This window comes from Macrotis lagotis, chromosome 2, assembly GCF_037893015.1.
Source record: "Macrotis lagotis isolate mMagLag1 chromosome 2, bilby.v1.9.chrom.fasta, whole genome shotgun sequence".
NCBI lineage: Eukaryota > Metazoa > Chordata > Mammalia > Peramelemorphia > Peramelidae > Macrotis > Macrotis lagotis.
This window is the reverse complement of record NC_133659.1, coordinates 321965337-321989933: the sequence shown is the minus strand read 5'-3', so window position 1 is coordinate 321989933 and position 24597 is coordinate 321965337. Positions and strand designations below refer to the sequence as shown.

General features: G+C 37.6%; 1 protein-coding gene across 1 annotated transcript in view; it reads right to left on the bottom strand.

Moving 5' to 3' along the window:
• STAB2 (stabilin 2) overlaps positions 1-24597 on the bottom strand; it is a 165948-nt gene that overhangs the window by 64872 nt on the left and 76479 nt on the right. Inside the window, exons 31-37 of the mRNA XM_074226721.1 lie at positions 24141-24218; positions 18487-18585; positions 18282-18389; positions 16951-17082; positions 15713-15841; positions 12870-12923; positions 403-498 (exon numbers count right to left, since the gene is read on the bottom strand). Of these exons, the coding sequence (XP_074082822.1) occupies positions 403-498; positions 12870-12923; positions 15713-15841; positions 16951-17082; positions 18282-18389; positions 18487-18585; positions 24141-24218 (696 nt within the window). The remainder of the gene's footprint in view (positions 1-402; positions 499-12869; positions 12924-15712; positions 15842-16950; positions 17083-18281; positions 18390-18486; positions 18586-24140; positions 24219-24597) is intronic.

Genomic DNA, 24597 nt, shown 5'->3' with positions numbered 1-24597 from the left:
CTTTCACAACTTGACAAATATGGAAATTTTTTTTGACATAGTTCTATATGTGTTACCTTATCAGATTACGGTCAAGGAGGAGGGGAAAAAAGGGAGGGAGAAAAATCTGGAACTCAAAATTTTACACAAAAAGAATGTTGAACATTATCTTTGCATGTAGTTGGAATAATAAATAAATTTAAATTAAAAATAATTCCTACCTTATTGCTTCAATGATCAATTGAAATATTTCCTTTTATGTACATGTTCTATCTTCCTATTAGAAAAGCTCTCTGAGGGGAGGGATTTTTTTGTCTTGGTAACATCAAAGCAAAGCACTGTGACTGCCATGGAGATGGACATGTAGATAGGTAGGATGGAACTGAGTGGATGAAAACGATGAGTGAAAAAGGAGATACTCACAATCACAGTTTTGACACATTTTTTTTGGCATCCAATATGCAAAGATCTCTTTCCCATGAAGTAAGTCACATAGATGCATTTCTTTGCCTCTCCTTCCTGTGAAAAAGGAACAATTACATTCCGTTTTAGCTAGATCATGAGTATTAGTATTTCACACTAGAGACAAACACATATTAAAGTACAGTCCTGTCCTTGTGTCTGACTCTGTAGAGTCAGAATTACTGCTCTTGGCTAGAATTGGGAGAGTTCATCCCCCCTCCAACTTTGGAACCCAGCCCTGGGGCTGAGATTGGCAGTGAAGGAGAACAAACTCATCTGATTCCTCATTTACTCTAGCTGATCCTAGACTACACCAGACTTGCATCTCATCCACTCATTCCTCTCATTTCCTGCCATTCTGAAATCTGCCCTACCACCACAATCATAACCTCTATCCATTTTTAACTTCTTGCTAAGTCTTTTTTCTTGGAGGGAGAAAGGCAAGTGATGTTTGTGCTAGATTGAACGAAGCTAGAAATTTCATGATTTTGTTACTCACCAATAAACACAGATAGAGATGGAATGTAGAACAGGGTGGGGGGCCCTGATAGTTTCTATAGCACATGAGTGGAGTCCCTGAGATAGGTATTAGGACATTAACTGGTCGAGGATTGAACAAGAGTTAAAACAAGAGTTAATGTGTGTGTGTGTGTGTGTGTATGCACTATTGAAGAGTTTGATGATCAGGTGGAGCCAATGGACCCCTTTCTCAAATAACATTTTTAAATCCATAAAACAAAACTTAGGTTCTATAAAAGAAATCAATTTTGTGGAAATAAAGATGTAACATTTTCCCATCTAAACTCATGGGCTTCTTGAAGTCCATCGCCTATGAGGAAAAATCTGTACTTTATGGTATCTATGAATCCTTCACCATGAACTTATATCCTTATTAAAAGCTATTTAGTAATGGCACAAAATACTAAGTATTTCAGAGCATTAATAAAAGAGATTAGATCTACTCGTTCCTGCTCATCCCCGCTTCTTCTTATCTATAATAGGATCTCTAGAAAAGATATATCCAACATGTCTTCCTGTCCCCAGCACCTGGAAGATCATTCATGTAGCTTTAGAACTCACCCCCAGAAAGCTGAACTGTCCTCATTGGACAGTAAGAGCAAACTAATTCAACCAACCATATTTAGGTGATCCCAGATCAAGCTTCTCATTCTATCTGACCATCCCCACTCTCCAAGTCCTATTGCCATCTGTCCTGCCCCCACGTTCATCAACTTTCATTTGGCTTTGCATTTCTGGATGTTAGGAATGGTAATCGAATCAATTCTGCCATTATACCTGGACAAGTCATGACAATAGAGCAGGGACAGGGAACCTCCGGCTTAAGAATCATATAAGACCCACAAAATCATGTAGTCCGGACTGCCAAGGTAACCAGAGATGGGACTCAAAATTCAATACATCTAGGAGTTTTTTTTTAAAGGGTGAATTATTTGACCAGATATAGCACGCTAATTTTTAAGTTTTGACCCTTTGTAGAAAAAAGGTACCCTATGGTTCTATTCATGTAATTCCTCAGATCAAAACTCCCTTTCCTTGTGCCCTCATATGTGTTTTTCTTTTAGAATGAAAGTTCTTTAAAGACAGAGATTCTTGTTTCTATCATTGTTTCCACTGTTGTTAATTCTGTTTCTGGCAAATAGCAGGTGTATAATAAATGCTTTCACCTATAATAGGCCATCATCCTTACCTGTTCCCTATTGGACAGTAGGCTGTACATGGATCCAGCCTGGCCTTTTAAGTTAGTTTTCTTCTAACTTTGTCCCATTTAAGTATCTAATTCACCTGCATGCTATTCTATCTCTCTTTCAGCTACTCCTTTCTATTTGATGACATTTTCTATTATAATGTTAAGCTCTTTGCTTGTTTGTAGCTATATCCCTAGTGCTTGCATCATAGGTGCTTAATACTTTCTCTCCTTTTCTTCTCTTCTTACCCTCTCTTCCTTCCTTCTTCCTTTCATTTTTCCTTTCTCCTTTTCTCTTTCTCTCTCATCACAGTTTTTTTTACATCTGTAGATAAGTTGATTTTTCACTTCTGTTTTAAAAGGATATCTGGCTGTTGGGAAAAAAAAAACCCAATCCAGAACTAGTATGGTTCTGGATACTTGAACATGGGACTAGAATTAAGACATCTGGCCTTCTGCTCCAGGCTCCTATCTATGGGACCTTAGGAAAGTCATTTGATCTCTACTTGGCTGTAAAATAGATATCAAGACATTGCATGGGACTTTCAGGGGCAGAACCAAGATAGTGGGGCAGAGGAAGCACTCACCAAAATTCAACCAGTTTTAAAATGACACCTCAAATTGAATTCTGGAGTGGCAGAACCAACAATAGATCAGAGTGAGACATTCTTCTAGCCCAAAACAATTTAGGAGGTTGGAAAGAAAGATGACATGAAGCTGTTCCACAGTCCATATGAAAATACTACCAGTGGTATACTAGGTAGTAGTGACAGAAGTTTTAGGAGAACTCAAGTCATTGAAAGTAAAGGAACCCGGCAACTGGTCAGAAAGAGGTTACAGGAGAACCCTGTGCTAAAGTTGGATATGGGATTGGAAAACGATAACTCCTTTGCCATATCCACTGCTGGGTATGGCAAGTACAGAGAGGAGGATTTCTGGTCAAAAAGGAATAAGAAGTGTCATCACTTTTAGTCACAAGGGATCAATGTTTGTGAGTGGCAGTACAAATTATAATTCCAAGAGATCAGGAGATTTTCCTGGATAAGGACGGGGAGAACGGTGATCACATCTCTATTTACATCTTGGATAGGACTAAAAAATTTAAAAAACCCAGAATTAGCTCTGAAAACAACAGTGCAAAAAAAAAAAATCAGAAGTTTGGGACAATAGCCCTTACCTTCCAACTCCCATGTCAGGAACAGATCCAAACTTTAACATAAATTCAAAGTCAAGAAAGAGATTGGAACAATGAGTAAACAACAGAAAGGACACAATCATAAGAATTTGCTATGGTGATAGGAAAGATCAAGTCACAAACTGAGAAGAACATGAGGATGTCAAAACAGGTATAAGCAAAAGCCTCAAAGAAAACTGAAAATTGTACACAAGTCCAACAAGAATTCCTGGGAGAGGTTAAAATTGATTTTCAAAATGAAATAAGAATGGAGGAGGAAAAATTAGATTTAGCATCTACCAAGTTAAAGAAATAGAAAATTTATAATATTTCAGAAAGCAAAATAACTAGGATTATAACCAAGAATAACCTACCCAGCAAAACTGAGAATAGTCCTTCAAGGGAAAAATGAATAATTAATGAAATAGAGAACTTTCTAGCATTCCTGATGAAAAAAAGCAGAGCTAAATAGAAAAATCTGAATTTCAAATATGAGACTCAAAAGAAGCAGGAAAAGGTAATGTGAAAGAGAAATCATAAGAGATTCAATAAAGTTAAATTATTTATATTCCTATATGAGAAGATAATGCATGTAAATTCTGAGAATTTTATTATTTTTAGATTATTATTTACTATTAAATAGATTTATTATTAGATTAGTTAAAAGGATTCTACATAGAGAGGCACGAGAATAAGGACAATTATGTTGAGATGATGTTAAAATTGGATAGGTGAGAAAATATCACTAATATTGAAATTAATTCATTGTATTTTTAGTTGGGGGGATAAAAGGGAGGGAAGATAAAGAAAGCAGGAGTCAGAATCAAAATAGAGTTGGCATGAGGGAGACGGAGGGGGAGAAGAAGTGGGAGAGGGAGAGAGAGAGAAAGAGATTAGTATAATAGTATAGAGGGAATTGCATAGTGAATGGGATGAATTCACCCATAAAATAAAAACAGATAGTAGAATGGTTTAGAAACCAGAATATAACAATATGCCACTTACAAGAAACACACTTGAGATAGAGTGACACACACAAAGTAAAAATAGGGGACTAGAGTAGGATTTATTAGGCTTCTGCTAAAGTAAAAAAGGCAGCAGTAACAATCATGATTTTTCACAAATAAAAAGCAAAAACAAACCTAGCAAATAGAGATAAGTGGGGAAACTACATTTATTTTGCTAAAAAGTACTATAGATTATGAACCAATATTAAATAGATGGACCAAATGGCATAACATCCAAATTCTGGAAGCAAAAGTTAAAGGAATTACAGGAGGAAATAGACTCTAAAACTTTACTAGTGAGGTACCTAACTTTCCCTTCCAGATCTAGAACAATCTAACCACAAAATAAATAAGGAAGAAGAAAAGGAGAGGAATAGAATCTTAGAAAAGTTAGATATGATAGACCTCTGGAGAAAATTGAATACAAATAGTTATACCTGATACCTTTTCCTCAGGTGTATATGGCATCTTTAGAAAAATTAATTATGTATTGCAGCACTAAAAATCTTGCATCCAAATACAAAAAAGAAGACATATTAAATGTATTCTTTTAAGACTACAATTCATAAAAATTACATTCAATAAAAGGCTGTGGAAGCAGAGATTTAAAATTAATTTGAAACTAAATAATACAATCCCAAAGAATGAATGGGTCAAAGAACAAATCATAAATATGATCAAGAATTTTATCAAAGAAAATGACAGCAATGAGACAGTATACCAAAATTATTTAGAAGAAATTTAAATCACTAAATGTGTATATCAATAAAGTCTGAAAGAGCAGATCAATAAATTGGTCATGCAAGTAAAAAAAAACTCCCAAAAGAACAAATTAAGTATCTCCAATTGAACAATAAGATAGAAATCCTGAAAATCAAAGAGATTTATATAATTGAAATTAAAAGGTCAACTAATAAATCAAACTAAGAGCTGGTTCATAAAAATGTATTCAATAAAAGAGATAAAATATTGATTAATTTGATTTTAAAAAAGGAAAAAACCCCTCAAATTACCAGTATCAAAATGGAAAAGAATGAAGGCACCACTAATAACGTTAAAATTAAAGCAAATATTAGGAGTTATTTTGCCCACTTATAGACCCAGAAATGGATCTACGTGAAATGGATGAATATTTATAAAAATATAAATTTCCCAGATTACAGAAGAGGAAATGGAATACTTAAATAACGCTTTCTTAGAAAAAAAGAAATTGAAGGGTGGCTAGGTGGCATAGTGGATAAAGCACCGGCCCTGGAGTCAGGAGTACCTGGGTTCAAATCCAGTCTCAGACACTTAATAATGACCTAGCTGTGTGGCCTTGGGCAAGCCACTTAACCCTGTTTGCCTTGCAAAAACCTTAAAAAAAAAAAGAAAAGAAAAAAGAAATTGAGCAAACCATCAAAGAACTCCCTAGAAGAAAATTTCCAGTACCAGATGGATTTACAAATGAATTCAGTCATATCTTTCAGGAACAATGTATCCCCATACTATACAAACTATTTGAAAAAACAGGTAAAGGAGACCAAATTCTTTTTTTTTTTTTGCAAGGCAATGGGGGTTAAGTGGCTTGCTCAAGGCCACACAGCTAGGTCATTATTAAGTGTCTGAGGCCGGATTTGAACTCAGGTACTCCTGACTCCAGGGCTGGTGCTCTATTTACTGCGCCACCTAGTCGCCCCCCAAATTCTTTTTATGATACACATATAGTGTAAATATGCAATCTGAGGAGAACCAAAATAGAGGGGAAAAAATTACAGATCAATTTGTTTAATGAATATCGGCGCAAAAATCTTAACCAAAATATTAGCAAGGAGATTCCATCAATATTCCATAAAGGTCATATATTATGACCAGATGAAATTTCTACCAAGAATGCAAGATTGGTTCAATATTAGGAAATTTATAAGTATAATTGACACATTAATGATAAAAACAGCAAAAATTATTTGATTATATCAATAGACATAGAAAAAGTCTTTGACAAAAATGCAACACCCATTCCTATTAAAAACACTAGAAAACACAGCAATCAATGGGGCCTTTCTTAAAGTAATAAGTAGTGCCTATTTAAAACCAAGAGTAGTGGAGGTAAACTTGTAGCCTTTCCATTAAGATTAGGAATAAATCAAATACATCCAGTGAGAAAATCAACTATTATTTTTATAATTGATGCTATATTACAATATGGAATTGATTCTGTTCTGTAATTGTCTACACCATGTTTCTAAGTTCAGAAGTTTATCTTTACTTTCTTGAGCTGTTTTCCCATGAATCACCTTAATACAAAGAAATATATTTTCTCTACACATCTTACTGTCCATGTACAAATAAGGAAGATCTGTTATCTCAATAATAAGTCTTGAAAGATGCCAGGAACTTTTTCTCTGCAACACTGGCTGTCCCTTCAGCAAAGTCTGATCTGTTATTGCTGTGAAATTATCTAGTCAAGAAGGTGAACAGTCCCAATGAGTTTTCAATACCAATAATATGGAAGCAGAAGTTGTTGCTAGCCCTGCATTCCAGCCTTCCATTCAATCTTATCATCTTCCATCATCTACGACACATGAGATTTTGTAACCATCATATTGTTTTTCATCTTTTATGCTTCCTAATTTTTCTTCTTTTTTATTTCCCCAAACCGTTTGAAGACTGGTAAATCCTACTTTGTCATATTTTGGCTAGTTGAGGAACTGAGAGATCCAATGTACTAATCATTGCACTTAGAACTTTGTACCTTAGTTTGTCTTAATTTCAATTGTGATATCCTTAGGATCACCATTACTCAAAATTGTATCAGAGAAACTTAGCTACAGCAATAGGATGAGAAACAGGAATTGGAGGAATACACAAAGTCAATGAGGAAGCAAAACTGTAATTCTTTGAAGATAATATGATGGTATTCTTAGAGAACCCTAGAGAATCAGTTAAAAAACTAGTTGAAACAATGACTAGCCAGAGTTGCATGATAGAAAATAAATTAACATAAATCATCAGCAGTTCTATATTCTACCAGCAAAACTCAACAGGAAGAGATAGGAAGAGAAATTTCCTTAGAAAGAACTATAAATTATATGAAATACTTGGAACTCTATTTGTCAAGACAAACCCAGGTACTACAACAACACAACTGCAAAACACTTTTTACACAAATAAACAGTAACTAAACAATTGAAGAAATATTAACTGTTCATGGTAGGCTTAGTTAATATAATAAAAGTGACAATTCTGCCCAAGTTAATTTACTTATATATTGTACAACAGTCAAAATAGCAAAGAATTATTTTATAAAGCTTGAAAAAATAATGATGACATCCATCTAGAAGAATAAAAGATCAAGAATATCAAGGGAATCAATAAAAAAAACATGAAGGAAGGTGGCCTACAGTTTCAGATATCATACTATATTACAAAGTAGTAATTGAAACAATCTAGTTTTGGGTAAGAAAAATAGACATGGGTCAGTGGAATAGATTAGGTACAAAATACACAGCAGTAAATGACCAAATTAAATCTATAATTTTATGATATCCTAAAGAAAATACACAGTGGTAAATGACCATAGTAATCTAGTGTTTGAGAAATCCAAAGATTTTGGGGGTAAGAACTCAACATCTGACAAAAATTGCTGGGGAAACTAAAAAGTAATTTTTTTTTGTTTGGTTTTTTTTGCAAGACAATGGGGTTAAGTGATTTGCCCAAGATCACACAACTAGATATTTATTAAATATCTGAAGCTGGATTTGAACTCAGGTCCTCCTGACTCCAGGACTGGGGCTCAATCTACTGTGCCACCTAGCTGCCCCTAAAAATAATTTGGAAGAAACTAGGCATAGTTCAACATCTCACACTATGTATCAAGATAAGGTAAAAATGAAGAAATAATTTAGGCATAAAGGGTAATACTATAAGTGAATTAAAGAAGCAAGGAATATTTTACCTGTCAGATCCAAGGCAATGTTTATGACCAAACAGAAGAAAGGATCATAAGAAGTAAAATGAATAATTTTGACTACATAAATTTAAAATGCTTTTGTATAAAATTAGCTGAAGAAATCAAAATTAGAAGAAAAACTAGAAACAGAAAATAATTTTATACTCTTTCTCTGATGAAGGCCTCATTTCTCAAATATATGGGAAATTGAATCAAATTTGTAAAAATATAAGACATTCTCCAATTGAAAAATGGAATAAAGGACTAAATAGGCAATTTTCAGAAGAAGAAATTAAAGCTAACAATAGTTACATGGAAAAATGCTTTAAATCACAATTAATTAGAGAAATGCAAATGAAAACAATTGAGTTACACCTTACACCCATTAGATTGCCTAATATTACAGAAAAAGGATATTATAAATGTTTGAGGGAATGTGGAAACTGTAATACAGAGTTGGTGATACTGCAAATTAATTCAACTATTCTGGGGAACAATTTGGAACTATTATGCCCAAAGGGATTAAAAACTGTATACTCTTTGACCTAATGATATCACTATTACATCTGTTTGCCAAATAGATCAAAGAAAAAGGAAAAAAGACCTATTTGCACAAAATATACATAGCTACTTTTTTGTAGTAACAGTGAATTGGAAATTGAGGGGCTGAACATAAATTGGATATTGAATAAACAAATTAAGGTATCTGATTGTGGTGGAATATTGTAGTGCTAAACCAAAATCTGGGACAAATTTGAGAAGACTTATATGAACTGATGCAAAGTAAAGTAAGAAGAACCAGGAAAACATTGTACACTGTAATAGTAAGGATGATAAACTGTGGATGACTTAACTATTCTGATTTAGACAGTGATCCAAGACAATTCCAAGGGACCCATGAAGAAAAATGCTATTCATCTTTAGAGAGAAGTAATGAATTCTGAGAGAAGATTGGAGCATACTTTTTTGGGGGACATTTTCTTTATTTTGTTGACTTTCTGTGTTTTCTTTTGAAACATGGTTAATATGGAAAATATTTCACATGGTTTTATATATATATATATATATATACATATATATAGTTGATATCACATTGCTTGTCTTCTCAAGTGGTATGGTGCAATGGTAGGGAGGGAGAGAATTTGGAACTCAAAATTTAAAAAAATTAAAATGCTCAAAATTTTGCCCTATATGATAGGGAGATATTTGATAATATACATTCATACTTATGTGTGTCATCTATAAAGGCAATGATCAGCAAAGACACATGATCAGTTTGGGAAGGTAGATTATAGAGGAAGCTTATAAATCAAAGTACTGAATAAAGATGAACAATTTCAGTGTTTCTGGGAGGATGGTTAGCTGTCATTCCTGGCTCTATTCCTGAGAGCTAGGAGATGAACATTCTCTCATTGCAGTGTGTCTTCTTTTCCTGCTCTGCTTTCCTGACCTGGTTCTTCCTTTTTTTTTTAATTTATTTTTTATTCTCATTTTGTACAAATGTTTTTTTACATTAATAAAATATTCTTGTTTACAAGTAAACAAAATACCCCTCCTCCTCCATGAATATAGATAGACTCGCTTGGGCGAAAAAAAGTAAAGGGGAGAGAAAAAAATTAAAATAAAAAAATAATAGTAATAATTATAGGTATGGCCAGGTGGCACAATGGACGAAGCACCAGCCCTGGAGCCACGAGCACCCCCTCCTAAACCCAACAATCACCCAGCCGTGTGACATGCAAGCCACCCAATCCCCACTGCCCTGCAAAAACCAAAAAAAAAAAAAAGAAAAAAAGACCCAAAATAAAATAAAATAGTAATAATAGTAGGGGTGGCTGGGTGGCAGACAGAGCATTGGCCCTTGAGCCAGGAGCACCTGGGTCCAAATCCGGCCCCAGACACCCAACGATCACCCTGCTATGTGGCCCCAGGCAGGCCATCCAGCCCCAGTTGCCCTGCACCCTCCCCCAAATAATCATAACAAAAAATGTGCTTGAGTCTTTGTTCCAACACCAACAACTCTGTCATGGGTGGATCACATTCTTTATGATAAGTCCATCACAAAAGTTACTTCCATATTTTTCCACCGTTGCCATTGCTGATCGCAACTCCCTCCTTTCTTATTTCCCCACTACCATGTACTCTATTTTCTCTCTCCTTTCACTCTGACTCTGCTGTAGGGTCGCTGAGTGGTGCAGCAGACAGATCCCTGGTCCTGGGGCCAAGAAGCCCTGAGCCCCCCATACCACCCCTTAGGCCCAGAATCCACCTGGCCCTGTGGTCCTGGGCAGGCCTTCCAATCCCAGCCCCTTGCAAGAAGTAAGAAAGAAAATGTGTTATATCTGGCCACTCTCCCCCCATGGTCCATCCTCTCCTTTATTCACATCCCCAACCCTCCCCCCTGCTCCTCCCTCCTTCTTACTCCAGATGTCTATACCCCATATATTCTGTTTCCTCTCCTAGCCATCTCTGATGAGAGCAAAGGTTCCCTCATTCCCCCTTGCCTCCCCACTTCCATATCATTGCAATAGCTCATTGTAATAAAAAAAAATCTTATGTGAAATATCTTGGACTATTCCCCCTCTCCTTTTTCTTTCTCGCATTCCATTTCCCTTTTTTTTCTATTGACTCCATTTTTACACCATATTTTATCTTCGAATTCAGCTTTCTCCTGTGTTTCAACACCTGCTCTATTAACTGAGAAGGTTCATATGAGTATTATCAGTGTCATTTTTCTATGCAGGAATACATATTTCCCCCCTCTCCTCCAATCTCCATGCATCACCTGAGTCCTGTATCTGAAGATCAAACCTTCTGTTCAGCTCTGGCCATTCCAAAAGAAACATTTGAAATTCCCCTGGTTCATTGAAAGTGCATCTTTTTCCCTGGAAGAGGACATTCAGCTTTGCTGGGTAGTTCATTCTTGGCTGCATTCTAAGCTCTTTTGCCTTCCAGTATATTGTATTCCAAGCCCTACGAGCTTCCAGTGTAACTGCTGCTAAGTCCTGTGTGATCCTGACTGCAGCTCCATGATATTTGAACTGTGTCCTTCTGGCTGCTTGTAATATTTTCTCTTTGACTTGGGAGTTCAGGAACTTGGCTATAATATTCCTAGGGGTTGGTTTTTTGGGATCTCTTTCTCAGGGGGATCGGTGGATTCTCTCCATTTCTATTTTGCCCTCTGCTTCTAGAATATCAGGGCAATTTTCCTGTAGTAATTCTTTGAAAATGATGTCAAGGCTCTTTTCCTGATCATGACTTTCAGGTATTCCAATAATTTTTAAATTATCTTTCCTAAATCTGTTTTCCATATCAATTGTTTTTTCAATGAGATTTCACATTTTCTTCTAATTTTTCATTTTTTTTTGTTTTTAAGTATTGATTCCTGATTTCTGTTAAATTCACCAATCTCCCTGAATTCTATTCTTTGTCTGAAGGATTTGTTCTCCTCAGAGAGTTTTCTTATCTCTTTTTCCATCTGGCCAATTTTGCTTTTTAAAGCATTCTTCTCCTCAATAACTTTTTGAACTGTTTTATCCATTTGACCTAAGCTGGTTTTTAGCATGCTATTTTCTTCAGCATTTTTTTGGATTTCCTTGACTAAGCTGCTGACTTCATTTGATTTTCAAAAATTTTTTGAGCTCTGTCATAGCCTGAGCCCAATTTTTGTTTTTCTTGGAGTCTTTAGATGCAGGAGCTTGTGCTTCCTCATCTTCAGACTGAGTATTTTGATCCTTCTTGGGCTCATTTGCAAAATATTTCTCAATAGTCTTCCTTTTGTTTCTTTGCTTGCTCATTTTCCTGGCCTGAGCCTGGTTTGCGGGTGCTTCCCAAGCTTTTGGGACACTCCCACAAGGGTCTCAGTCTGTGAGGCTCTGTCCTCCCTCCTGGTCTGTGAATGACCATAAGCGCCCCCCTCTGCCACGGGGCCGAGGTGGGGGGGGGCCCTGTTGTTCTATGGGGGGGCCTAGACTGGGATCAGGATCTGAATGTGGTCAGAGCCCCAGAGTCCTGTTCCAGAGGCAGAGGACAGAGCTCTGCAGTCTCTCTTCACTCCCCTCCCTTAGCTCAATGGGCTCATGCCCTGGAGGCTCCTGATTACCACACCGCCTGCTTCTGTTTCCTGGATCAGGGCTGGGGAAAGACCATGCTACTCCCTGTGTGCCCTGAGGGCTGGGCTCCACGTGCTCGCTCTGGCAGAGGTCCCCCTCTGTTCCCCCACTTTGTGCCTGGTGCTCCTTGGGGTGCAGCTCAGGAGACTCCCCCGCTGCTGTGAGCTGAGACTCCCAGCACCCTGGGGCTGCCTCTGGGAGGCTGAAGTTCTTTGGCTCTGGTGGGCCACCCCTCTGGCAGGCCGCCTCTCCGATCCCGGGGAGCAGAGCCTTTCTGCTCTTTTCTAGGTTACCTTGAGTAGGAGAACTGCCTCACTGGGTCCCTTTGTAGGTTCTGTCTCTCGAAAGTTTAGTTAGAGTCCTTAGCTGATGAATTTTATCAGAGAGCTCCTAAGACTCCATCCCTTCTTGTTGCCATCTTGGCTCCGCCCCCCTTCTTCCTTGTTTTTGACCATACCATCCCATACCGACTAATTCCATCACTCTAGAAAACACTTACCATGGGTTTTGTTCCAGGAGGGCAGCGCTTTAGGAAACAGTGTTCACACTTTACCTTTATAAGAAACAGAAAACAAAGAAGATATTTCAGAGTTACTGTTTCTTGTGAGAAATGAGGTCATTAGACTTGAAGACCTTGGAGAAGGCTTTTATCTATGATTTTCTCAGATCTTATCCTCCTATAAGCCTGTAGGGAGTGTTTTAGCCTATATACACATTCAAACTGATTCAAAGGGACTCGAAAATGTCATCTCATCCAGTGGTCTCCAAAATGAAGGGCAGTTTAGGGAGATGTCAAAGAAAGCTATAGAATGACCCAAAGAAGTATATGACCAACTAGCCAAAGAATGGGAATATGGAGATCACATCCTGCCCTCTCACTAGGCATATTTCCAGCACTCAGTCACCCTCTTCACCTAATATTGACAAACATTCCCTTATTCCTCTCTTTCTTCCCTTTGGCTAGCGTAGACTCCTCAGGTCAACATAACACAACTATGGCTCAGGTGTAATAGTCTTGTAGACAAAGTTCTCTGCTGCTCCCCTCATGCTCTCACCTTTTCTCTACCCTCCTCCACATATCATTGTTGGAACACTGCCTATCAACGGCTGGGTTTTGTGCTGCATTTTGAGGCAAGATGTTGTGAGCAAGAGATCCATACCTTCTTTGCATTTTGGGTTGGATAAATAAGTTGCACAGGCTGAGCAGATATGGATGGGTTATGATTGACTTCTCAGACCTCATAATGTTATTCCCCATTCCCCCAAACCCATCCTTCTTCCACACTTTTCTAGTACTTTCCACCTTCCTTTCATTCTTACAACCTTGTTGCCATCTCCTCATTCTCCATCTTTCCTCCATATCTAATCAGTTGCCATAGTTTGTTATTTTTATCTCAATACTATCTGTAGTAGAAGACTCTTTTCTCTACTTAGATAGCTACCAATTTAGCTCTCATTACCTTTTACCTTAATTACAGCGAGAATTTTTAATTGGTTTCCTTCCCTCTCTTTCCACTTCAATCTTTCTTCCACTCAATAGCCAAAGAGAAAGTCTGACTGTATCACTTTTCTGTTCAATAAACTCCAGTGGTCTTTTGCTTCTAGGATAAAATATTATTTTATTTTACTCTCATCCTTTTTAATTTCTACTTTTGTTCTCTGTAATAAATAATTAGTAGAGTAGCCCAGGGAGATAAATGATTTATAAATAACTACATTCTCCTCCCTTTTGGTAAACACAGAGCTTAGTATAAACATTTTAATAAATGTTGTTGGTTTGTTTTGATGACACACCAGATAGATGAGCTCAAACTGTTCTTTTACTAATGGAACAACTATGATCCAAAAAGTTTGCATGGTACTACTATAGTCCATCTCTATGCTGCCGGTTCCTATTATCACTCAGAATCCAGATTTTTTTGTCTATACTACTCAAGATCTTTTCTTTATTTTTGTGACAACTTTGACATTGCATGGTACTTGGACATGGCAGAATGGACCTGGATTTATAATTAGAACCCTTGGATTTGAGCATTAGATATACTATTTATTAGCTGTAAGACCTGGGTGCTCACCCCTCTCCCTTCTGATCTTCAGTTCTCTTATCTGCAAAATGGCAATAATACTTGAATTCCCCACCTCTTATTATAGGAAAGGGCTTTGTAAATGCTAAAGGGTTTTGTCCAGCCCAGTCTTCATGGTTTAGCATGAATTTATTATCATGTAAAAATAGTGATAGAGTTATAGAACATGTGCTAGGTCTTAGAGTAAGAAGAACTAGGTTGATCCCAACTTGACCAGTTAACTAACTAGGTGGCTATATTAGAGCCTTAGTTGCTTCATCTGTAAATTGGGAATAACAGGATCATAGATATAGAGTTGAGAGAGATCTCAGAAACTTTTTTATAGAGTAGGATCCTGAGACCCAGGGAAGTAGATTGTTTTGGCTGAAGACACTTAACAGGTGATGAGCATTAGAAGTGAGATTTGGTGGCTGAAGACATAGAGTCAAACCCTGACTTACTACCTCACCTGTGTGGTCAGTTACTTTTTCATTTTTTTAGGTTTTTTTTTACAAGGCAAATGGGATTAAATGTCTTGCCCAAGGCCACACAGCTAGGTAATTATTAAGTGTATGAGGTCGGATTGAACTGAGGTATTCCTGACTCCAGGGCTGGTGCTCTATCCACTGTGCCACCTAGCTGCCCCAGTTACTTTTTTCTGAGTCTAAGTTTCATCACCTAGAACTTGGGGAAGAGGCTGGAATACCTAACCTCCAACATATCTTTCAACTTGAAATCTATAATTTTATGATATCCTAAACCATAAATATTGGTGGAGGCAATACTGTGCTAAGTGCTTTCCAAATATTTTCTTATTTGATCCTCACAGCAAATGGACAAATGGAGGACTAAGCAACTTGCTCAGAGTCACATAGCTAGTAAACGCTTGAAGGTGGATTTGAATTCAGGACTTGCTGGGTCAGTTCAGACACTTACTAGCTGTGTAATCCTTGACAAGTCACTTCATTCCATTTGCCTCAGTTTCTTTATCTGTAAAATAATCTGGAGAAAGAAATAGCAAACCACTCTAATATCTTTGCCAAGAAAACCCCAAATAGGGTCATGAAGCATTGGATATGACTGAAAAAATAACTGAGCTTACTGATTCCATGTCCAGTCCTTTATTCATTGTAGCACCAACTAACTGTTTGCAAGAGATAAAAGACAATAGTTACCTTTGTACCCCATGCCTTATTCCTAAACCTTTATTTTTCATCCTTTTGAAAAGGATTAAGATTCTCATAACTGACAGCATCACCTGTAATTTGGGACCACTTACTTGTAAAATGGTAGTGTGGTTGCTATCACATCTGTTCTTCTGGATTTCCAGAACTTTTCCCACACCATGAATAATACCTTTGTCAGTGGCCACATTAGTGTAGTTGACTGGGGCCTCATTTACATAGAGCTGTAAGAAAAAGGACCAAATAGAAATTTTGTTATTTGCCTAAGGGCTGATATTTGGAGCATTTTAAACCAGGAGTCTCCAAAGGGAAAGTTACAGCTGTTGCCTTTGGGTTGTGGTGATTCCCCAAAACTTATAACCTACCAACTGGGGAATAGAAAGATGGGGGCACCCCATATTAGCAATAGCTAATTGTCTTGTTTTCATCACAATCATTCCGGTCCCCAATTTTAAGACTTCCCTCCTTGGTCCTTCAGTGTGGAAACTTCCATCCTTCCCTCTTTTGAGCAGGGCATCAGTCCTTCAGGATAATCCCTCCCTGAAAATAGCTGCTTGTTCACATGCCACTGAAAAGATTTTATATAATCTAGAATACTACCCCAGTCCCAAGATTGTCTCTTGGATGATACACATGTCTGTTGGAAGATGGGCTTAGTAAGAGTCTTCTCTTTTCATTTTGAGTGGTCCAGAGAGAATTGCCCAGGCTAAGCAAACATGAATAAGTTATGATCTGCTCTCCAGGTATTGTTACTTGATCCTTTACTATAAGCCCACCTGTTTTTCAGATGCCTCTATTATTGTCAAGGACACTACCATCTTTCTAGAGTCCATCTGAGTATCATCTTTGATCCAATTACTTGCTAAATTTTGTTGTCCCTACCTCAATAATACCTCTCAGATCTGTGAACTGCTCTCCATCACACAGCCATTGCACTTTGGGACAGTTCTAATCATTAAGAAGTTTTTTTTTTTAAAATCAAACCCACATTTTCATCTCTGTAACTTCTACCTATCATTTCCATTTGTACTACCCAGTTCTGATGTATCCAGTTTGATGACCTTATCTCATGACTCTCCTTCCAATCCGTGAAGGGAGCTATCAGGCTCCTCCTACCTCCTCTTTTCTTAGTTGATTTAAGTGGTCATAGAATGCTCATCTCCATCTCCTTCACTCTAGTCACCCTCCTTCGGACAAGCTCTCACTTTTTGATATCCTTTTCAAAATGTGGAACCCAGAACTGGAAAGATGGGCATTGCCTATAAGATCTATAAGTCCATAAATCAGGCTAAATATTGATGATAGAAGCCTTGAGATGGTAATGTCCACCCACCTGGCCATTTTGGAGAAAGAAGCCAACTTGGTATGAAACTCCTAGCATGGTCTCCCGATGCATTCCATTGTGTAGATCATTCTTCAGGAGTTTTTCTTCAAGAATAATATGATACCGGAGTATGTTTTCTTCCTGACAACATATAATTTTGATTCATCAGCCCCTCACCAGAGAGTCTACATTACCCCTAACTAGAAAGTTGGTTCCTTGCTAATAAGGGATTGTTTCATTTCTTTGTTCTTACATGATCAACTGTGAGTACATAATAAATCTATGTTGACTGATGGCTAAATAATAGGATTTGTTCTCCACATAGACAGTGGTAGACATAGGAAAGATAAAGGAAAGTGTGTCTCCTACCCTCTAGGAGTTTCCAATCTAATAATATAAGTCTAAATTGAAAGAATAAACTGAAAAGATGACAACATTTGCTTATTCTTGGAGATCTGGCTAATGGTATCTAGTATAAAGAGATGGAGAAACAAATGTATCTTAATCATATGGCAAAACTGAAGGGCTAAGTTATAAATGAATGTTCTTGAGACAATCCCATAGCAACTGGGTGAGAGTGCTAAGTGGTGTGATAGAGACACATAAACGAGACGAGTTGAAGTTCATCATAGACAGATAATAAGTGCCAAAGAACTAATGTGGATAGTAAATATCCCCAAATATTTTAGAGAGGAGAGAGACCACTATGGGTCAGATTGATTGGGGAAACGTCACAAGAGACAGGAAATGGGGTAAGTCTTGAGAATGGGAAGAGCTCATACAGGTAGGGAAGAGGATACTAGGCTCATAGACTTAGAGCTAGTAAGGTTCATAGGTTCATTGGTGATGAGTTGAAAGGAGCCTCAGAAGTCATCTACTTCATTCTTTTCATTTTGCAGATGAGAAAACATAGGTCTATGAAAGTTGAACGACTTGCCCAAGGACACATGACTAGTGTCAGAGGTAGGATTTGAACACAGATCTTCTTGACTTTGTGCTACAAAAAGATAAAGAGGCAGGGATGCACCACAACACGTGGGCTTTGAGCATAAGAAAAAGGTAATTCACACAGCTGCACAAAGAGTAGCTCACAGGGACAGTGGAAAGGAGCCAGGTTTGAAGTCGGAGGACTTAGCTTGGTTATTTACCACCAGTATTAATTCAGATTTAATTTTTTTAGCCTCAGTTTCCTCATCTTATAATGAGGGGGTTGGACCAGATGGTTTCTGACTTCCCTTACCACTTTAAGCCTGTGACCCTCAATTCCTAGACATAAGTGAACATTCTAAGTTTAGATAAGCTTAGAGTTCACAGTCATGGGGCTTGTTTCTAATACTTACTAGTGTGGTAGTCTTTTTTTCCCTGATATAATTCTCAATGGCTTCATTATTTGGGGCAAACACTGTGTAGGTATCAGCAGCTTCAATTGCAGTGGCCAGATTATATTGCTAGGGTTAGGGAGAAGGACAAAAAGGAACACATAAGTGATTTTATTTCCCATGGAAATAAAATTATTCAGTCCCCCAAGACAACATGAATACTTGCAATGATGTAGCCCCGGAAGATGGAATAGTCAGGCATCTGATCCAGACGGTTGAGAAGGTTGGGTAATGAGGCACTCATACTTCTTTGGGGTAGCAGGACCTAGAGAATGGATCCCAAGAATATCTTTAGCCTGGGTTATAGTAAACTTGCCCTGTTGATTCAGCATGCTAATTAATATATTTCAATAGCAGAAATGACATATTCTGATATGTCTCCAAATTGTTGAATGATTGGAAAACTGAGAATATTTCTAAGAGCACTCTTAGCAACATGAACTGGACCATAGAATGCACACATCACACAAGTCTAATAGCTATAAGCCTAGAAGATTCCTTGTGATATGACGGAGTCTTATAATCTCTCCCACAGGACACAATTCAATGTTTATCAAATTACCGGCTTGAGAAATGTACTATGGAACTAATATTTGTCTTGCTCCTATGGTTTGAGTTACTTTTATCAGTGGTATTACTATGAACCCCCCCCCAATAATTCACTCTAGATTTTGTTATTAAATGAGCCCTCATTCTTCTAATCCAATGGTCTTTTAATTTTCACTGAGTCTTGGATCCCTTTGGTAGTCTGACAAAGTCTGGGATCCCTTCTCAGACTCCTGTTTTTAAATAACTGGAGGAAATGCTAAATTTTATTTTGAGATTAGTGAAAACAAAAGTGTTATTTTCTTTTTTTCCTATTCTAGTACAGAGATGCCCCAGATGTCTATCAAAGCTAAGAAGTGCTGCTCTTGGATTATCTCAACTATTCGTGACTCTCTCTTAAACTATCTTGGAATGACTTATAAATTTATATTAATTCTACTTAGAGGGGTACTTGTTCTAAGTTCCTTGTGAGTAGGGAGCTGGAGCTTAATAAATAATTATGGATGAATTGTTCTCTTCTTAATTGGATGAATAAATAATTATGGATGAATTGTTCTCTTCTTAATCAGAGTAAAATAAATTCACTTTACTCTGATTAAGCACTGACACTGAAGTTATCTGGGAGCATGAAACCTGGATCTAAACTTAGAAGGGATTCTTTCAGGTCATCTTGATATTCAGATGAGGAAACTAAGGTCTTAGTGACTTAGATTCATTGATCTAGTGATGGAAGGAATCTCCAAACTTCTCATTATATATGTGAGGAAAATACAGCCTAGAAAGTTTAAGGAATTTGTCCACAGTTACACAGTAATAGCAGAGCCAGAGAGTGAAGCCGTGTTTTTTGATTCCAAATCCCAAATTCTTTCTATTTCTTCTTGCTGTCTCTCATGAGACTCATTCCCTTAATAGGTATAAGCAGAGACCAGTGTTTGCTATTTGGGGGTAGCATTTGATGAACTGTTCAAAGGTAGCCCTACTTCTAATCCTGTTTCAATTAAAGATAGCTCTGAATATGATGGTTGGTATGGAGAAGAAAAGACTCATACTTCATGATCACCATTTGCAAATACTTAAAGGTCTCTCATACAGAAGAGGGATCCAGCTAGTTCTGCTTGATGCTGGATGGCAAAACAAGAACCAAAGTGTGGAAGTCACAGAAAAGTTAAATCAAGGAAAATACTTTCTAATAACAAGAGTTGTCCAAAATGGAATTGAGATGCCTGGGGAGGTAATAAACTTCTCCTCGCTGGTGATCATGAAGAAGAAATAGGGTGACCACTTGTTGAGAATACCATGGAATGGATTCTTGCTATGGTAACAGTCAAACCAGTCAATAAATATGACTAAATGCAGGGGATCATGCTAAGCACTGGTGATATAAAGAAAGACAAAACCCGGCCCTCAGTCAGTTTATATTCCAATAGGGGGGACAATATGCAGACAACTAGCCACAAGTATAATGCACAGGGAAAATGAAATGGAATCTCAAAAGATAAAGCACCTCGTAGAATCATAGGATCATAGATTTTGAATGGAAAGGCAAAGAAGTGCCCTAGTTCCCCCCCTTCCTTTTATAGATGGGGAAACTGGGGCTCAGGGAAGTGAAATGCCTTATCTAAATGATGGATGTCCTCTGAGATTCCTTTCAACTCTGAGATTTTGTGGGATAAAAGGTTGAGAATATGGAAGATATGAAAATCAGGGCTCATAGGATCAGGGAGACGTCTCTATTTTTGCAAAATCTTTTTTTTTAAAGACTGAATAAGAAGGGGAAAATTGTTGAATCTATAAGTAATGTAGTTTTGCATTATATTTAGGCCTACACTCAGCATGGACTCTGGAAATGATGAGTCACCTGCTTAGAAATGTTAAGAAGCTCAGTGCCAGTCTGTTATAATGGCCTAGGATCTCATTTGTGCAAGAGAATGCTCCAAGAATTTGGAATAATAGTTTTTCTTTTCCTAAGTTGACAAAAGATGACTTTTTCTGTAATCTCAAGAGAAAAGAGACCAACGAGCAAAGTATCAGCTGACTAATTATAGTTCAAATAAAGATAGCTAATTAGTTTTTTCTTCCAATACCTTCTAGGTTCTGTTTCCAGTTTTAAAGCAAGTTCAGATATTATGGCTGTTACTACCTGTGTAACCTTGAATATAAATCTCTTCCCTTCTCTTTGCCTATTTTATTGATGTTTCCTTACCTGGAAAATGAGAGGGGTGGACTAGATGGCCTCTGAATCTCTAATCCTAGGATCCCAAAGAACTCAAACAAAAATCCTTGGGGTAGTGTAAAGGATACCATATTTGGAATCAGAAAATTTGGGTCAGCACCTGAGTTCTACTGTATGAATCTGGGAAAGTTCCTCACTGGCAAAAAAGAGGAGGTTGGACCAGATACCCTTTAAGGTTCTTGCCAGCCTTAAAACTAATGACCCTAAGATCTTAAATTCCAATTTTACAAATCTTTTTTTTTAGTTTTTTTGCAAGGCAATGGGGTTAAGTGACTTGTCCAAGGCCACACAGCTAGGTCATTATTAAATTTCTGAGGTTGGATTTGAACTCAGGTCCTCCTGACACCAGGTCTGACACTCTATTCACTGCACTACCTAGCTATCCCCAATTTTACAAATCTTAATTCTTTCTTATCGTTCATCCCTCTCTAGGGTGTGTGTTTGATTCTCTTGGATTTTGTCTACAATGTCCCACAAATCTCATTCTTCTGGAAGTTCACTTGAACCCTGGACTTCACATGCTGAGGTGCCCACTCTGATGGTCTTGTTTCTTCCTCCATTTTTTTAATTAATTTTTTAAATATAAACATTTTGTTTTCCAATCATGTACAATAGTGGTTTCTACCTATCATTTTTTGGTAATGTTTTGAATTTTACAATCCCCACCCCTTCCCTCCCCCAACAGCAGGCAGTCTGATAGCCTTTATGTTGTTTCCATGCTAAACATTGATCAAAATTGAATGTGTTGAGAGAAAAATCATATCCTTGAAGAAAAAAATAGAATATAAGAAATAGTAAAATTATGTAGTACATAAGACAACTTTTTTCCCCTTCCTCCTTCCTCCATTTTTAAGGAGAATGCCCAAACACAGCCATGTCTCATTCTTCTCTGGGCTGAACTCCAGACTGTCTCCCCCCTTCCAGACTTTCCCTACAAAGCCCACTGTGTATTTCTTCTCTCCCTAGTCTCCACCCTCCTTCCAGCTTTTCCCTTTAGAATGTAAGTTCCTTGAGGGCAGGAACTGTCTTTTTGGTTGTATTTCTGTTCTTAGAAATTAGCACAAGGCTTGGAACAGAGTTAGTACTTAATAAAAACTTGTTTATTCAGTGACTGAATTGTCTGACTTTTTGAAATCATCCATATCTATGGCCTGGAAACGACTTTGATTAACCTTTCTGAGGTCTCAATATCCTCATTAGTTAAATTTGTATTACAGAAATTTGAATTAAATGGCCACTAAGGTCCCTTCTGGGCAGTTGGTAATGCTATAGAGTGCTGGACCTGGACCCAAGAAGACATGAGTTCAAATCCATCCTCAGATACTTTCTAGTTGTATGACCCTGGGTAAGTCTTTGCTCTTTGTTTGCCTCAGTTTCCTCATCTGCAAAATGAACTGGAGAAGGAAATGGTGAACTACCCCAGTATCTCTGCCAAGAAAACCCAATATGGGGTCATGAAGAGTCAGATACAATTGAAAACCGACTGAACAACTAGGTTTAAATCTATGCTCCTATAGGTCTTCTGACAAAGAGTGGTTTCAGAGAAACCAGAGGAGACTAATCTGAACTGATGCAGAGAGAGGTGATCAGAATCAGAACCATTTATATGATAACATTAAAAAGACAAGAACTTGATAAGATTTACAACTCTGATTTCTTCAATGACTAACCATGATTTCAGAGGGCTGATGATGAAGTCTGCTATCCCTTGACAAAGAGATGAGAGATTTAAACTCCATAATGAGACATACATTTTTGGACTTGGCCAAGGTTAGAATTTAATTTGCTTGTGTTTGAATATTTATGCACTTATACATAGAGCTTCACATAAGGATATGCATATTTATATACGTACATATATGTTGAAGGATTTATTTCTTTTCAATTAGAGGGGGATGATGGGTGGTGGGAGGTAGAACAAATAGATGTTAAAAATAAAATGAAAACAATTAAAGAATGAAGCAAGACAGTTTAATTTTTGCATTTAGATTATTGGAAAAAATATTTAAATGGAAAATGAGAGATGAAGGTGAATACAGGGTGCTGAAGAAGAATTAACATTGTCTGTGGAATCAGAGGCCCTGAGTTAAAATCAAATCTCTGGTGCTTATCATGTGAGTGATCTTGGGCAACTCACTTCTATTCTCTGAACCTCAATTTTCTCCCCTGTAAAATGAGGGGGTTGGATTACATGGTCTTTGAGATGCCTTCCAGAATTACATCTATGAGTCTATTTCGTGATGTCAAATTCAAGTCATCCCTGTCAGCCCTATATGAACGTAGAAAATCACAAAATAGCATCATTTATGTTGTACTGCATTTTTATGTCTTTTGTTAAGCATTTCCCAATGATATTTTAATTTGGTTCCTGCACCAGCTTCAGAGGAAGGCCACATATTGACACCATTGCTTTTAGTCACTTCCCCTCCCCCCACCACATAAAATGATGAAATTGGATCAATTGGCTTCCCCCAGCTAGGAGAGAAAGGAGAAGGAACAATTATGTGTTAAGCATCATTCTAATTACTTTGAAAATATCATCTTATTCAATCCTCATGATCCTGGAAAGGAAAGGCTATTTTCAGTCCCATTTTTTTGGTTAAGGAAAATGAGACAAACAGAGATTAAGTGATTTGCATGTCCAGGGACACACAGCCAGTTAGTATTTGAGGACATACTTGAAGACATGTTCCTTACTCTAGGACCAATGCTCTATCTACACTTAGCTGTTAATGGATCTAGGACCCTATGATTTTATGAAGTCAGAAGAAAGTATCATTCAGTGGAAAAAACACACAACTCGAACTCAGACCAACTTAGACTTTGCTTTTGTGAACAGTTGTATGAACTTGGGCAAGTCACTTTCTCCTGGCTCTCAATTTCTTGCTCTCTAAAATGAGAAGGTTGGACAAGATGGTGTCAAAGGTCCATTCCAGCTCTAGACTTCTAAGGAGTCTATGAGTCCCCTGGAAGATATGGTTTTAAGAGAAATGTGAGAAAGATTAGCCTGCTGGCTAATTGAAAAAGATGCAAGTCAATACCTTGTCGATGACATGGATGATGCCATTTGTGGCTGCATTATCGCTGTCCACGATGTTAGCTCCTTCAATGGTGATATTCTGTAACAAAAATAGGATCAATAAAGTAAGCTGGAGGAGACAAGTGCTCTGGCTTAGTGGCTATATGGCCAGCAGGATTCAATTTATCAGGCAATCCTGACCATTTCTTCTTCCTTTTCCTTCCATCCTTCCCTCCCTCCTTTCTTGTCTTTCCTTCCTTCCTTCCTTCCTTCCTTCCTTCCTTCCTTCCTTCCTTCCTTCCTTCCTTCCTTCCTTCCTCCCTCCTCCTCCCCTCCTTCCCTCCCTCTCCTCCTTCCCTCCTTCCCCTCCTTCCTTCCTTCCTCCCTCTCCCTCCCTTCCTGTCAATCAAGGTTAAACAACTTTCTAGTAAGTCTCAAGGCTCTATATCCTGATTTGAATTCAGAACTTCCTAACTCAA